This window comes from Merops nubicus, unplaced genomic scaffold (genome assembly GCF_000691845.1).
Source record: "Merops nubicus isolate BGI_N331 unplaced genomic scaffold, ASM69184v1 Scaffold51872, whole genome shotgun sequence".
Taxonomy (NCBI): domain Eukaryota; kingdom Metazoa; phylum Chordata; class Aves; order Coraciiformes; family Meropidae; genus Merops; species Merops nubicus.
This window is the reverse complement of record NW_008596572.1, coordinates 4772-18577: the sequence shown is the minus strand read 5'-3', so window position 1 is coordinate 18577 and position 13806 is coordinate 4772. Positions and strand designations below refer to the sequence as shown.

Below are 13806 nucleotides of genomic sequence, written 5' to 3'. Positions count from 1 at the left end.
CCTCGCAGCCGGCTATTTTTATCAGACGAGCAACTGTTTCTATGTTGGGTAAGACGCTGGCAATGCGGGGCACTCTTCCCGGCCTTGCCCTGGCACTCCCTGCTCTCGCAGGCAGGACGATCCCGTCTGACACCGCATCCTCCATGGAATGCACTTGCAGTCCAGAGCCATCACTTTGCCCCAGACGCTGAAACAAATCTGATTTTACATCTAATGAATGAGGATCAATGCCTAGGAACTGGAGAGAACTAGATTCAGAACAGAAAGCACAGACTGTTAATTAACTAACCATGGTGACACTACTGAGGGATGTGAAGTCTTCTCCATTTCAGAGTCCAGAAAGCAAAACTAAACTGTAAATGTTTTGCTGTGGTGAGGTGCAGCCAATCGTGGGTACGGTTTCGGATCCTGCACTGTGCAGAAGACAGAGCCTGTGAGAGCTCTCGTGTCCCTGCGATGGCACCACCCCGGCACCGCAGCGTGCCAGGGACGCTGCAGACCAAGCCACCAAGAAGCTGGCACAGCCAGGATCTGGAGCTGAGCTTCCTCCTGCAGCCTTCCAACTGGAATTTTTCAGTTTGGGTTTTAAAAGCACATGAACAAAACAGGCTTTCATATCTCAGTGCACCTTGGTTAAATCTTGCTCACAAAAGGACCAATACTCAGTACTGCAGCTTAATCCAAGAGAGACAACACCCACTCCCTTCTTTAAGGGCAATTCTTGGGGAATCCTCATGACAAACTCCACCCACAGCCTACAGCCCTCACGACAGAGGTCTGCACCTCTCCTGTTCAGCAGTGTGAAGAGCAGCAGGTCCTGCAAACCCCTTGCAGGGGCCTATATGGCAACAGAAGATATGCAGATAGATGCTGTTTAGAGGAGAATGTACCTGTTGGGAAAGTTGGCCTAGGGAAAGGAAGAAAGAGAATAATGCTTTGGGCACTGGGCAATAGCATCAGTCATCTTCATCCAGGCGGTCTGGAGATGGACAGCCTGCCAAGGGAACCACGTGCTTCTCTGCTGGCCGAACCCACCCGCGTCCAAGAGCCCCTGGCCGGCACCCGCCGAGCTGGGTGCAGCTCCTGAAGGAACGCCAGAACCTCGCTGTCCCCACAGCCCGTTCCTCCCCGTACCCGCCACCCAGGCAGACGTATTTCTTCAAACAGAGTAAAGACGTGGCTGGGCAAATGACAGCTGGAAAAAGGTCTGCGTGGGCACCAGTGGGCCCCTCCCCTGACACGGGCCATTTACAGATGCCGCCCACAGGCCGCGGCATTCCGGCGTGTCCGGCGCCAGGCGCTCCCGGGTGACTGCGCCGCACAGGCACAAGGCCCCAAATGCTGCTCTGCTCTGGACAGCCCCAGGGCTGAACAGCAACGGGGCAGCTGCTTGTGTGGGGCTGACACTCCCCTTCCATCCAGCTACCAACTAACACGAAGAGATGCTAAAAATACATGAAACCTTCTCCTGATAATGCTCTTCTGTGTGAACAGCCAGGAGACAAAACCCAAAAGCTGAGGCGTATGGGAAGGAACACAATGAGACAAAGCTGGAGACGACGCAGGGCTCTGATCTAAATTTTCCTTTCTGAAAGCAGGAAAGCAAGAGGACCTAAAATCAACAAGAACAGAGGTGAACAGGAGAGGAGACCTGTCTAAGTGGAATGAGATGGAAACAGTAAAGGTAGAAGAGATGAACCTGAAACAACAAGTGGGAATGCAGAATATGATGATGACAGCAAAGTGTGGTCTTGCTGCAACAGGAGAAAAGGAATGGAGGTGAAGACTGAGGATGTGTGTGGAGGAACAGGCAGAAACCCAGCGGAGTAGGTATGACACAGGGAAGATAAAACATGAGCAAAGGAAGCAAAGATGGAGAGGTGAGGTGGGATTTTAACCAACAGAGAAGAGACAGATAACTTTGTAATCTCTGAAGTTTGTGAAATCTCTATTCTCCCTTGGCCAAGCTGCCACTGTATATCAGGGACTGCAGTGCAGGAGCAGCCCAGGCTGTACCTGGGCCGAGTCGTGACTTGCAATCACTGCCACCTTGCCCTCTGCAGCCCTCAGTGGATCCTGACATTCTCTGAATACTTCTGGTGCCAACACTTAGTCCCTTCTCCTTTCTGAACACCACCCCACAATGAATTTACAACTCAGCAGTGCACACATTACTATCTTCTGTGTCAGTAAGACCCTTCCCCTTGCCTCCTCCACAGATTTCTATAGTTGTGTCCTTCCATGGTGAATCCCCTGCACTCTCCCATTCACACCCTTCTCTCCTGCTGGGCTGTTCTTTGTGCCTTGTCCAAGACACTCCTTTTGCATCTCAGCAATTCACAACATCACATAATAGAATGACAAAATGCTTTGAGTTGGAAGGGACCTCTGAAAGCCATCTTCTCCAACCCCCTGCACTGAGCAGGGACATCCCCAACTAGAGCAGGGTGCTCAGGGCCCCGACCAACCTCACCTGGGATGGTGCCAGGGATGGGGCAGCGACCACCTCTTGGGGCAGCCTGGGCAAGGATCTTACCACCTTCAGTGAAACAATTTTCTCCATTTTCTCTAGTCTAAATCTCCCTCTTTGAGCTTAAAACCATCACCCCTTGTCCTGTCCCAGCAGGCCCTGCTAAGCAGTCTGTCCCTAGCTTTCTTATAAGCCCTCTTTAAGTCCTGAAAGGTCACAATAAGGTGTCACAGGCCACTACCCTTTCCAAAATGGAAAGCGACGTGACTCTCTGCTCTCCTCATTTTCTTATTCTAACCGTTCTCTTCTGGCTACCTCCCGTATCAGACAGTGCCAAAGCCCACCACAGTTCTGCTTCCCTGTTGTCCCCTGCAGAGCACTGCTGCCTCCCACAGCAGGGCACAAGGGGAGGGCAGGTACCAGAGCGACCACGGCTCCCCCCACGCAGGGACCCACATCTCCACAGCCCCCCACTTACAGTGCGATTGACTCTCTGCAAGCCACTGCTGGGCAAAGCAGCCAGGGTCCGATAGTCCAGCCTCAAAGGTTCACTGGTGACATTCTGGAGAGGGGCAAGGGAGGGAGCAAAAAAAACACAAACACCAGGAAGAGATCAGGCCAGAAGTCAACTACATCAACTAGAAAGAGCAATAAGAAGGAAACCACCCCTAGCAATAACCAAGGCCTTATATCTCCACACTCTGCAGAAAGTTCCCATTGCCTGGAAATGAACCTGAAATTGCTCCAAACACAACCATGAGGATGCACAAAGAGGCTGGGCTGGAGAAACACGGCAGAGAACACACTGCTCCAGGCCCTTGGTCCCCCACCAGTGCATAGATCCCCACCACTCCTCCTGCTCCCACATGCACACATCCATTCCCTTGCAGGGGGAGAGGAGAATGTGACATACATACCAGTTTTCTCCAAACAGCACCCAGAAAGGCTTCCCATCTGGATTTGGAGACATTTGAGAGTGCATATCTGCAACTCCTCTACACTGTCTTTTCTCAACCTTAACTTGCACTCACTGTGTAACTTCGTTTGATTTCACTTCCCATTTGCATTTCTCTGCCTTTCTAACCCTAGCCACTGTTTTTCACTGTTCCATACTCATTCATATTACAGAGCTCTTACTTTCTGATATCCCCTCTTGTACCCAAAAGTCAAGTCTTTGGGGAGTGGTGGGGCTGGTGGAGAACAGGTTATGGGAAACGAGTGCTTCTGGAGACTCCTCTGGCCTTCAAGCCCAGTTACATCCCTTTCTACAAATCTCCAACCCTCCCACCATGCTCCTCACCTCTGCCTCCTCCTCAAGTTGCTGTGTGGCTGCCTCCCGCTCCCTACGCATCCACTCCTTCCACCAGACAGGTCAGAGTCAGAGCAGCATCCAAGCAGCACAGGCAAAGAGAGAGGAAAGAGGTCAGCACCATGCTGGGAGTGGCTCCATAGGGGGAGAGCTGAGCAGGAGCAGCCAGGGCGAGCAGAAGCCCAGCATGAGGAGCTGGAGTTCTGCACGAGCTCCGCTATCAGCAGCAGAACGGCCAGGAACAGAAACCCCATGTGACAAGCCAAGGTGTCACCAGATGGAGAGAGCAGAGGTCCCCAGGACCCTCAGCAGGGTCAGTCCTAGGGAAAAGTGCAGGGAGCTAAAGTGCCCCCCAGCTTCTCCTTTCACCAAGGGAAAGGAGAAGATTGCTTACTGCTGGAGGAGGCATCTTGACAGAGCACAGACTGGAAAGGCCAGAGGGGAATGGAAAAACAAATCTACAGAGCACAGGCCTAGTTGTCACTAAGGAAAAAGATCTAAAAAAAATCATATGCTTGCTAACAGCACCACAGCCAAAAGACTAAATATAGAGCCAGGAACTGTATGAGCACAGGGCAGGGCTTCGAGCCAGCGCTCAGCCACTCAGCGCAGCACCATGGTGCCCTAAGAGAGACCAGTGTCCACTCCCACAAGCCCAGCTTGGGGCTTGCTTCCAAGCTGCAAGAGGAAGTTAATAAAATGTTACTTGTCTTAAAAGAATGATTTCTGTGCAGTTACACTTCTGTGACTTTTTGCCCAGCACCAATGCTGCAGAGGAGGGGTGCGAACAAATGCAGCATCATTCTGTTCCACTGCGTACTGCAACCCTCCCAACTGCTCCTCCCAAACAGCGGCAACCAGATGGTCCCAAAGTCCCAAGCTGGAAGGCTGGGAGGTGGAAGGCATCTGAGAAACAGAGGGAGCTAACAAAATTCTGGTAAGCACCCAGGCCCTTCTCTTCAGAACCTTCTGTGTGTTACCACTGGCAAATAATCAGTGTCCTACATCAAACCTCCAATTCCAGACAACAATGAGCAACGTGAGAAGACACTAATGCTCTGGAGGATCCCAGGGCCCAGAGGGCTGTTTAGGGATATTTATGCTAAAGACTCTTCTCAACTTGGTTATGCTTATTTTGGACAAGTGTTGTCTGTAAGGTAAGCATTCAAGCTGACCGGAATCTTGTGTGTGAACCTTCTCTGCGGCCTTAAGCTGAAGAGAGACAAGCGTACCCCGCAGCCCAGATGGAGCTGTGGAGCATTCCAAGTTCATCCCTGGGAAAGCTCTGGATTAAGACTAGAAAAAAACTACAGCTACAGCGCTGGGATAGAGAAACGCACCCTGAATCTGTCCCTGGAGATGTGGAGTTACTAATGTTGCTATCAGAGACTGAATTACCAAAGAACTGAATGGGAGAGATGTACGCAGTGAGTGCAGCAGTGGTGTTTGAAAACCCCTACAGGAATAATGGAGACTCCAGCAAAGCCAAAATTCTTCCCATCTATTCAGTTCACAACCTTACTGTAAGGTGACACGATTGGTCTCTATCACTTGGGCAAAACTGAACATGAAACACTGAAGTATTAGAAGAAAGGTCCAAAAACCGATGACACCAAGAGTATTACTGAGGATCTGGCCCTGAGGAGGGAACTTCCTACATCACTATAATGGCACCATACAGTGCTGGCTCCATCACTGCGACAAATTAGTTGTCAAAATCAGTACCAGAGACAGAATCCCAGTTTCAAGGTCACACTAAAAGGTAACAGCAGAAAAACATCTTTGCTCTTGGGTCTCAGACCATGGATCCTCAGAAGTCATAGGAGTCTGGAGCATCTGCTGCTACCTCCTCCTAGTACCTCAACAGAAGGGGCACCAAAAAGTATGAAAACTTAAAGACACAGGCAATTCTGGAGGGGAGTCTTGGTCTCTGCTGATGGCCAGGCTACTTCTCAGCTCTTCGGAGGCTGGAAGCACAAACACCCTGATTATACAAAGGCACACTACATAGAGAGAAAAGGCAGCACATGGGAGTATAGACCAAGAGTACTTAGATACACACCACTGCAACCTCAGAATATTGCTTTAAAAATCTATCAAAAGCAAAACATCCAGGGAAGATGACCACGACTGCTGTGTGTTGAGTCTCCAGGAAGAATGGTATTTGTTCTCAGATGCCCACCATTGTTTTGTTTTGAAACACGGCTGATGGATGACAGACTAGGTATCGCTATGGCTTTTTTCTTTTAAATTAATCATTTCAATAAAATTTCAACTTCAAGTTTTCCATAAAAAGCTATTCTAATATCATCAGCACTTTGAAAATGAGATATGGTTAAGGCTACATCAGCAATCATAACGGTGCTTCTGGTTTTTTTTGTTTGGTTGGTTTTTGTTTTGTTTTGTTTCGGTTTTTTTGACAAAGTCTCGGGTATTTTCAAGTAATCTCAGACTGAGTTTTGGAAAATTCTACTGTCTACCCATAACTGAACTAATGCAACCTGCTCAGAGCAACATGGTTTTGGGGACAGACTTCTCCTGGTTTATCCAGAGGTGTTAGAAATGCTGATAATGACTCATAGGACCTGGAGTACCCTATGGAGTATTCAAATCCATATGCCACCAACATAAAACTGGTAGGAACACCCTTTGCTGTAGCAGTAACGCTACAAAATCAGATTTTCTGAAACTACAACAAACCACTCCCAGTTTCTTCCTAAGTAAGGAACAAGACATTTTACAGGAAAACCCTAAATCTGGCTTAAATTGGCTCTGCTCTGAGCTGAACCGAGTGACCTGCAGAGGTCCCTCCCTATGCAAATGATTCATGGAATCACAGGCTGGTTTGGGTGGGAAGGGACCTTTCAAGGCCCCTGTGAGCAGGGACATCTGCAACTAGAGGATGTTGAAGATTATTCAGTAAGGTCAATCCTCTGAAATAACTCCCATCTAAGTCTAGACCTTGAACACCATCAGAACACCTTGCAGATACCCAGGACAGAAACCCCATGTCTTATTCCTGCACACAGTGGCATAAATCTAAACTGTAGGCCAGCAAAGATAAAGAAAAGCTTCCAAAGGGGCTCTGCAACACAGCGAACCCCTTTTGTCTCTCTTCTCCAGTCTCTGGTAAAATCCCACCCTGCGCAGCCCACTGAGTCACCGATGGAAGGCAGAGCAGGGTTAAAGAAATACGAAATATATGTATGTACATTAGGTCGTATGGCCATTTTCTCATTCATTGCTCTGTCCTCTGACAGTCTGTGCCATTGTCTATTCAAAACCATGGCCGCCTTTTACAAAACAAGTAAAAACTCCCATGTTAACTAAAGATTACCTCCATCCAGAATTGCCAACAAAGTTACACTTATGGGTAGCAAATGTAAAAAAAAGCTGAGTGATTACAACTACAGAAAGAACCTGGAGAAATATCAGGTATATCTCAATTGGAAACTTGAAGAAACGCCTGCAAAATGGACACACACTTCTCTGCCAGGAGAGCAGATTCCTAATGGACAGTACTGAAGAATACTATCCTATTTTCTCTCATCTTCCAAAAGCGTAAGCCGATTGTAAGAGGGATAACTAGAAAAATAGGTCCTTGAGGGTCTTGATCATGATCTGTTCCTGTGAAAGGCTGAAATAGTGGGCAGAAATACAAAACTCTCATAACGAATCAGAATAATGATGCACACTGAGGAGCATGAACTTGTGAGTGATTAACAGCATCACCTCTTCAGCTGAGGGCAGCCTGGAGCTGTGTGTTCTCATCTTTGCTCCTAAGAACTCTGTCAGGTCACGGGGTGCGGTATAAAGAGAACTGATTCCATGTGGGACTTCCAAGCTTACCAGCCATTCTTCTCAAAGTTGCAGCTTGGCCATAAAGTTCCAGCAGGGAAGAAAGCTGAACTCTGTCATTAGCAGCAGAGTAGCACCACAGAGGTACACGGGAAGCTATGGCAAAGCCAAAAAGCAGCTAGACTAGCTGAGCACTGCGCTACGAAGAGAGAAGGCCCAAAGCCCCATGGCATTGACAGCTGGGGAGGAATCTCAGTGGAGTTTCCCTTGGGGCTCAGAATCTTGGCAGAACCGCTGCCAAGAACAGATTCTGCTACATGAAAAATCTCTCACCACTTTCGCCATTTCTTCTCTCTCCCACTGAGTTGCTTCTCTCACCATTTCCATCTCCTAGGAGAGACCAAAGTTAGAGCCACTTCACCAAGTGCTCTCTCCCTGCTTGGAGCACCTGTCACCTTAGGAAGATTTCAAGAGTCCTGTCCTAGCGCACTCCTGATGAAAGTGCTGGGACCTGCTGATCCCATAAAAAAGAAGACCGCTACCCGTTACGTTGCAGATTCCATCCACCAAGGGAGACAGTACAAGCTTTCAGAAACTTCTTCCACTCTGTAACACTCTCTCAGTTGCAGCCAGAATACCCACCTTCTGTAGAATCTCCAGTTCTTCAGGGCTTAGATCCCGATCAATGGAAGAGATGCTTTCCAGGCTATTTTTGCGCCCAATGCCAGCAGCAAAAGGGTTTGCAATAACTCCTGGGGACATCTACAAGGCAAAAAGACGACAAACCATGGTGGATGCCCACAGTGTGCCATACAAAAAAATTCCATATCCTGGGCTCCCAGACACAGAGTACCAAGACAATCCTAGGCAAGTCAGAAGTTCAGGTTTCACCACCTGAAACCTTACTTCAGCTGTCAATTACTCAAGGAACTTGAGGTCTAAGAAAGATGAATTTAAACTCAAACAGGTACAGAAAAAGAATAAGGTGACCAGGGGCTGGGTACATAGTCTAGTGGGGAACAAAGCTGCTTACTTTTTAAGCCTTGAAAAAAAGAAAGCTGTGAAGGCACAGAGTTGCTATGGGTGTCTCCCTGTAGATAAAGGCAAACACCAACAAAGAAACAGACAATTTACTTTAAATATAATATTGGCACAAGAAAACATAGGCATAAACAGCCTGGAGAAAATTAGCTTGAACACTACATTCTAACCAGTGCAGCGATACTGTGAAACAGTTCTGGAATCAGCAGAAGACAGACAGCCTTTAGAGACCACTGTGTTGATGAACTGGCAGCTACCTCCAGTTCACACAGCCGGAGACCAGACTTTAAAATCTGGGACCCCAAGAAAAAAAAAAAATCTAGAGCAAGAGGTGGGAAAAGTCAAGCAATGCCCTGTGAAGAAAGAGGCGGGATCCTTGTGGTGCTGGTCATCGCGAGGGCACCCTGCAGTTCAGTTCTCACCTCAATGGCAGCTGCAGCCTTGGGATCAAAGCCATCGCACACCAGCACGAGCAGCACGTCGCCCACGCTCCGGAGAATCTGCACGGCCTCTGTGTGTGTCATGCCCAGCAGACTCTGATGGTTCACCTCCAGGATCCGCATGCCCACCTTCAGCCGACCATCCCGGGCCGCAGCCCCCGAGGAGCTCACCTGGAACAGATTGGGGAACCAAGACGTCACCTAAGGAGGTAGGAGAACAGCAGAGGGCACAGGGACCATCGGGAAAAAGGAATGAGAGAGGACAGCACACAAAGGAAATGGGGAGAAAAGGCTGTGGCCACATGTCAGGGACAGTGGAAGTATTTCTACGGAGAGGGCAGAAAAAGGAAGAATGTGTGCAGTTTGGGAGAGGAAACAGGTGTGGAGGACATTCAAATACAGATTCCTTTTACCTCTTAGGGGAGGTAAAAAAAAAAATCTGTATTTGAAATCCGGCCAGTGCCACACAAGAGCAGAAAGAGCAGAAAGAGCAGGTCGGTGCCAGGGGCTCACACAAAGCTTGCAGATTTGTGACAAGAGGACACAGGGAGCATGAGGGCACACAGACTGGCTGCTGGGTAGAGGACAGGCAAGGACATGCAGAACAAGTTGTCAAGGCAGGATGTAGGCACTGGCAGCATCAGGGGAAGGAAAGGAAGAAAGGATTATGTCCTGATTAGGACAGATAAGAGAGATCAAGCTGAAGTAACACAGCTGAAGAGTGAGCAGAAGTTCAGTGCTTTGGTTCTCCACAGGCTAAACCAACTACTATTTAAAAAAACCCCAGGGAGGTGGGTACACTAACCCTGCAAGGGGGCTAAACTGCCTTCCAAACACCAAAATGCTTTAACACTGAAGGAGATAAACACAAACCTAATCACTAAAAACAATGGTAGGCTACAATAACCTCAGGTTTATTTTACTGCTATCACAAATAGTGTAGCTGAATTTGCAGCTATCACTTTGATAGAGTGAATTTACTCTTTTAAAACTCAGACAAAGAAGTTATATCCAAGTAATAACAACTGCTGAGTATTCCCTTCCTCTGGAAGTAGACAATTATTAGAAAGGGTTAACCGGGAATTACGGAGTGTTCAACATCCAGCAGAGTTTCTACCCTAGCACACCAGCTAAAGAGGGAACCAGTGACACTAACAAGAACATCCAGAGCCCCCTTTGGTCAGCAGTAAGGCAAAAATGACACTGCTTGTCACAATGCTGTTGCTTAACAAGAAAGAAGAGACAACACTTTATGGTAAAGGTCAGGAAGAGCATAAGCTTATACACAGGACATTGCTAAAAAGAAAGCATGCATCACTTCTTGGGGAAAGGGACATGGCAAAAGCACACCCACCATCAGGCATTTACAAGGGGAAGGGAACAAAATCACACACGCGGGGCACGGCACAGGAGAAAGGTGAGCAACTCAGAGTGCTTTTGGTGACAGGAGGAGAGAGCATGCACGTCTGAGGCAACAGGAAGGTCACAAGCACCTGGGGGAAGGAAAGACATGGATTCATGCTACAGGGAGAAAAAAAAAAGGAAGAGAAGTGCAAGGCAAAAATAAAAGCAAACACAGGAGATGAAGGAAGAAATTTTGTAGCTGTTGTGGGAAAGGAAATACGAAAGGAAACAGATGTGCCCTCTTCAATGGATGGCGAATGCTCCAGCAGAACGCTTGTACCCCATGAAAGTGGAGAGGGCACATGGAACAAGTCCCAGCAGGATTCCCATCTTCCCCAGCAGTCCTTGCACACAACCAAGCTTCAGAGTTGGAGCTCTGGTACCTTAGAAATGAAGATGCCTTCATCAGTGGGATCAAACGGATTTCCAGCATGGCCTTTTGCTCCACCCCGGATGCTGATGCCCAGCTTTTCTCCTGGAGCCTTTTCAATGCATATTTCCTGTAAACAGAAAAAATGCCCTTGTTTCTAGGTCAAGTCCAGACTGGAACTGTCAAGGAAACACTTCCTAGTCGTTGGCCATATTCTGAATACCCTGAAAAGGACTTGAATTAGACCTTTCCCTCATCTGCCACAGTTCACCCCTCTTGATGAGACTCTGCCCTTTTCTGTCTCCTGTTCAGGTCTGGTCTTCATAAAATCTGATGGTTTTCTGATGACAGTATCACCATGGGCATGGCCAGAGACCCTCCCCAGTCCTTAACTGAATATACACTTAAAAGAGACCGGATTCTTCCAAAAGAGAAGAAAGCTTCAACCAGAAGCTTGGCTGTATCCTAGTCGCAGACTTCCAGCGAGATAAGAAAGTGCCTTCAAACGTGATCCCTCTGCAGAAGGGAGCGTGACTGCCCCCAGCTCTCAGTTAGCACCTACCTGCATGCCAGGGGGTGGTGGATCTCGCCTGACTAACATGGTCAGCTCCTGGGTGTTGGAGAGCAGGGCGTTCACCGCTTCCTGGTGGGTAGCATGGCGCAGGTCAATGCTGTTCACCTCCAGGATCCTGTCCCCTACACGCAGCCCGCTGCGAGATGCCAGTCCACGGGGAATGACCTACAAAGATTCACTAATATTACAGCTAGACAAGGAGACTCCACCTCTCCTTGGAGAGACACTCATCGCGTTCCCAGGCTACCCTCAGCATCCTCCAAGGCCTGTTTGGACTCCTCTCTGCAACTAAGTTCCCCAAGAGGTAACATATCTGTGAACACTGGCAAAGAATAAATAAAGATTTGCTTTAAAGTGTCATTCGAGATGTTGTTACATTTTCATATTATCATTTTCATATTATCATTTTCATTTGAACCAATCCTGTGTCAGCTTTTCCACTACTTCGCCTGTGACTGTAAGGAGACAGCTTTCTCACAAGAACTCCAAAGGAACTCAAATGTCTAAATGCAGGACTGTTATCAGAAGCACACCATCCAAAAGCAAATTCTGCTCCACTGACCTGCTGAAGCACTGTGAGAGAAATAACAAACACACAAAGGGAGGAATCTGGGAGATGTAACTTCTGGACTTCTGAACAGCCCCTGACAAGGTTTGAACCTAAAGGCTGTTAGAGAAGTTGTGTTCTCTGGATGGGAGGCAAGGTCATCTTAAAGGACTGAAAGCTGGTTAAAAGAGAGGAAAGAAAGGGCAGGGCTGGACAGCTGCTGCTGGACATAGAAAATTCACTGCTAGGGTGCCTGAGGGACTGGTGTGGGACTGCTTGTTCTTCAGTGACCTGCATGACTTGAGCACGTGACCTGAAAAAGAGCTGGGCAGGGATGTTCTTCCTGGCATCTCCAGTCCAGTGAGCATCGATGTGTGGGACTGCAAAGGGAATGAACTGCAGCAAGTCCCTGGCTTGTATGCTGTCTCTAAATAGCGTCAGCTAATGTCACCACTGGGAAGGGAATGTTGGGTCAAAGGACACTGGCCCGAGTGCAGAAGCTCCGTTTTGGTTTTCCTTGTGGTCACTCATCCCACTAATGCTGCCTAATGGCCGTTTTTCTAAAGCAACTGCATCTTGCCACAGATCCTGAAGAGCTACCACAAGCTCAGCAATTTCAAAAGCTACCTCTCCCCCAGCAGCCCAGCATGGCTTGTATCCATCTGCAGGCTTTCAGGCTTCTGCAGCGGCACCAGGATGTCCAGTATGAGCTAACTCTTCACATACGGTATGTGTGCATCCCTCCCCCATCCTGGTTTCCTCTTTTAAATCTATGCTGTACTTCTCAGACCCCAGCATCCTAATCCCAAAAACTGAACGGCTCCGGAATGCCCACTGCTAGGCTGCTCACGCAGGACTCTACCTTTGAAATGAAGACACCTGGTTCATGAATCCCAAATGGATGGCTTGAATGGTCGCTGCCTCCTACAATGCTGAGTCCCAGGGGACCACCAGCTTTTACAAGGTGAATTTCCTTGAGGGAACAAGAAGCAGAGTCAAATGGAAGAAGGGGTATCACGCAAGGACCACAAAGACTGAAGAAGACAGTCAGGGATATTTTGCATGAGTGAGAACATGGTAAGCACCCACAGAGCAAGGGGGTTCCCCACTGCTTCTCGAGGCCCCAGTGCCCCTCACCATCCCACCAATTTTTCCAGTGAAAAATGCCCAAAGATCCCACTGCCCCATATTCCAACCGACAGACTCACCTCAATGGGGTACTGATCCTCCAGGCCTTTAGAGAGCTGGCTCCTGGGCAGTGTGGGCGTCTCCTCGGGCAGGCTGTCCCCGTGGCCGGGGGGCGGTGGGGAGTGCATGCGTGCCCGCGGGGCGCCCGGCGCGTCTCCCTCGCCGCGCTGCTCTGCACCCTCTCTCTCTACCAGCAGCACGATGGTGGGGGAGGACGCGGTAAGCAGCGCTACTGCCTGATCATGCCTGGCTTCTGTCATGTCTACCCCATTGATCTAGAACAACCCGCAAACTCAGCGTCAGAACACTGCTCAAGGACGCCCTGTCATCGTCACACTGAGCCAAGCGCCCCGCGGGACCCCGTTCTGCTGGAACACTGCCCCTCTCAAAAGCCTGCTCCCCAAAGCACCCTGGAACTTAACCCACTGCCTCCTCCCTGGCAAAGGGTCACAGGCCCTGCTCGTTCCCACCTGACCACGATCCTCTTTCTCGACAGCTCACCAGCTCCTTTCCCACCTTCCCTGCACACCACCAAGCCCTAACAGCACCAGTGATGCTCCAGGAGCCCATGAAGACCAAGAATGATTCTCCACCTCCTGGAGCACTGCATGTCTGCCTTTTGCGCTCACCGTGCTGTGGCTCACCTGCCAGGAGGGTACCTGTCG

General features: G+C 49.0%; 1 protein-coding gene across 1 annotated transcript; it reads right to left on the bottom strand.

The window, feature by feature from the left end:
- Positions 1–2926: 2926 nt before the first annotated feature.
- LOC103769224 (protein scribble homolog) lies at positions 2927–13416 on the bottom strand (the record flags this gene model as incomplete). Its single annotated transcript, XM_008936401.1, has 8 exons — positions 2927–3032; positions 3771–3827; positions 8220–8339; positions 9041–9229; positions 10846–10962; positions 11395–11571; positions 12816–12926; positions 13162–13416. Coding segments are annotated over 8 exons (1132 nt in total), but the record flags the coding sequence as incomplete, so codon positions are not given.
- Positions 13417–13806: the final 390 nt, after the last annotated feature.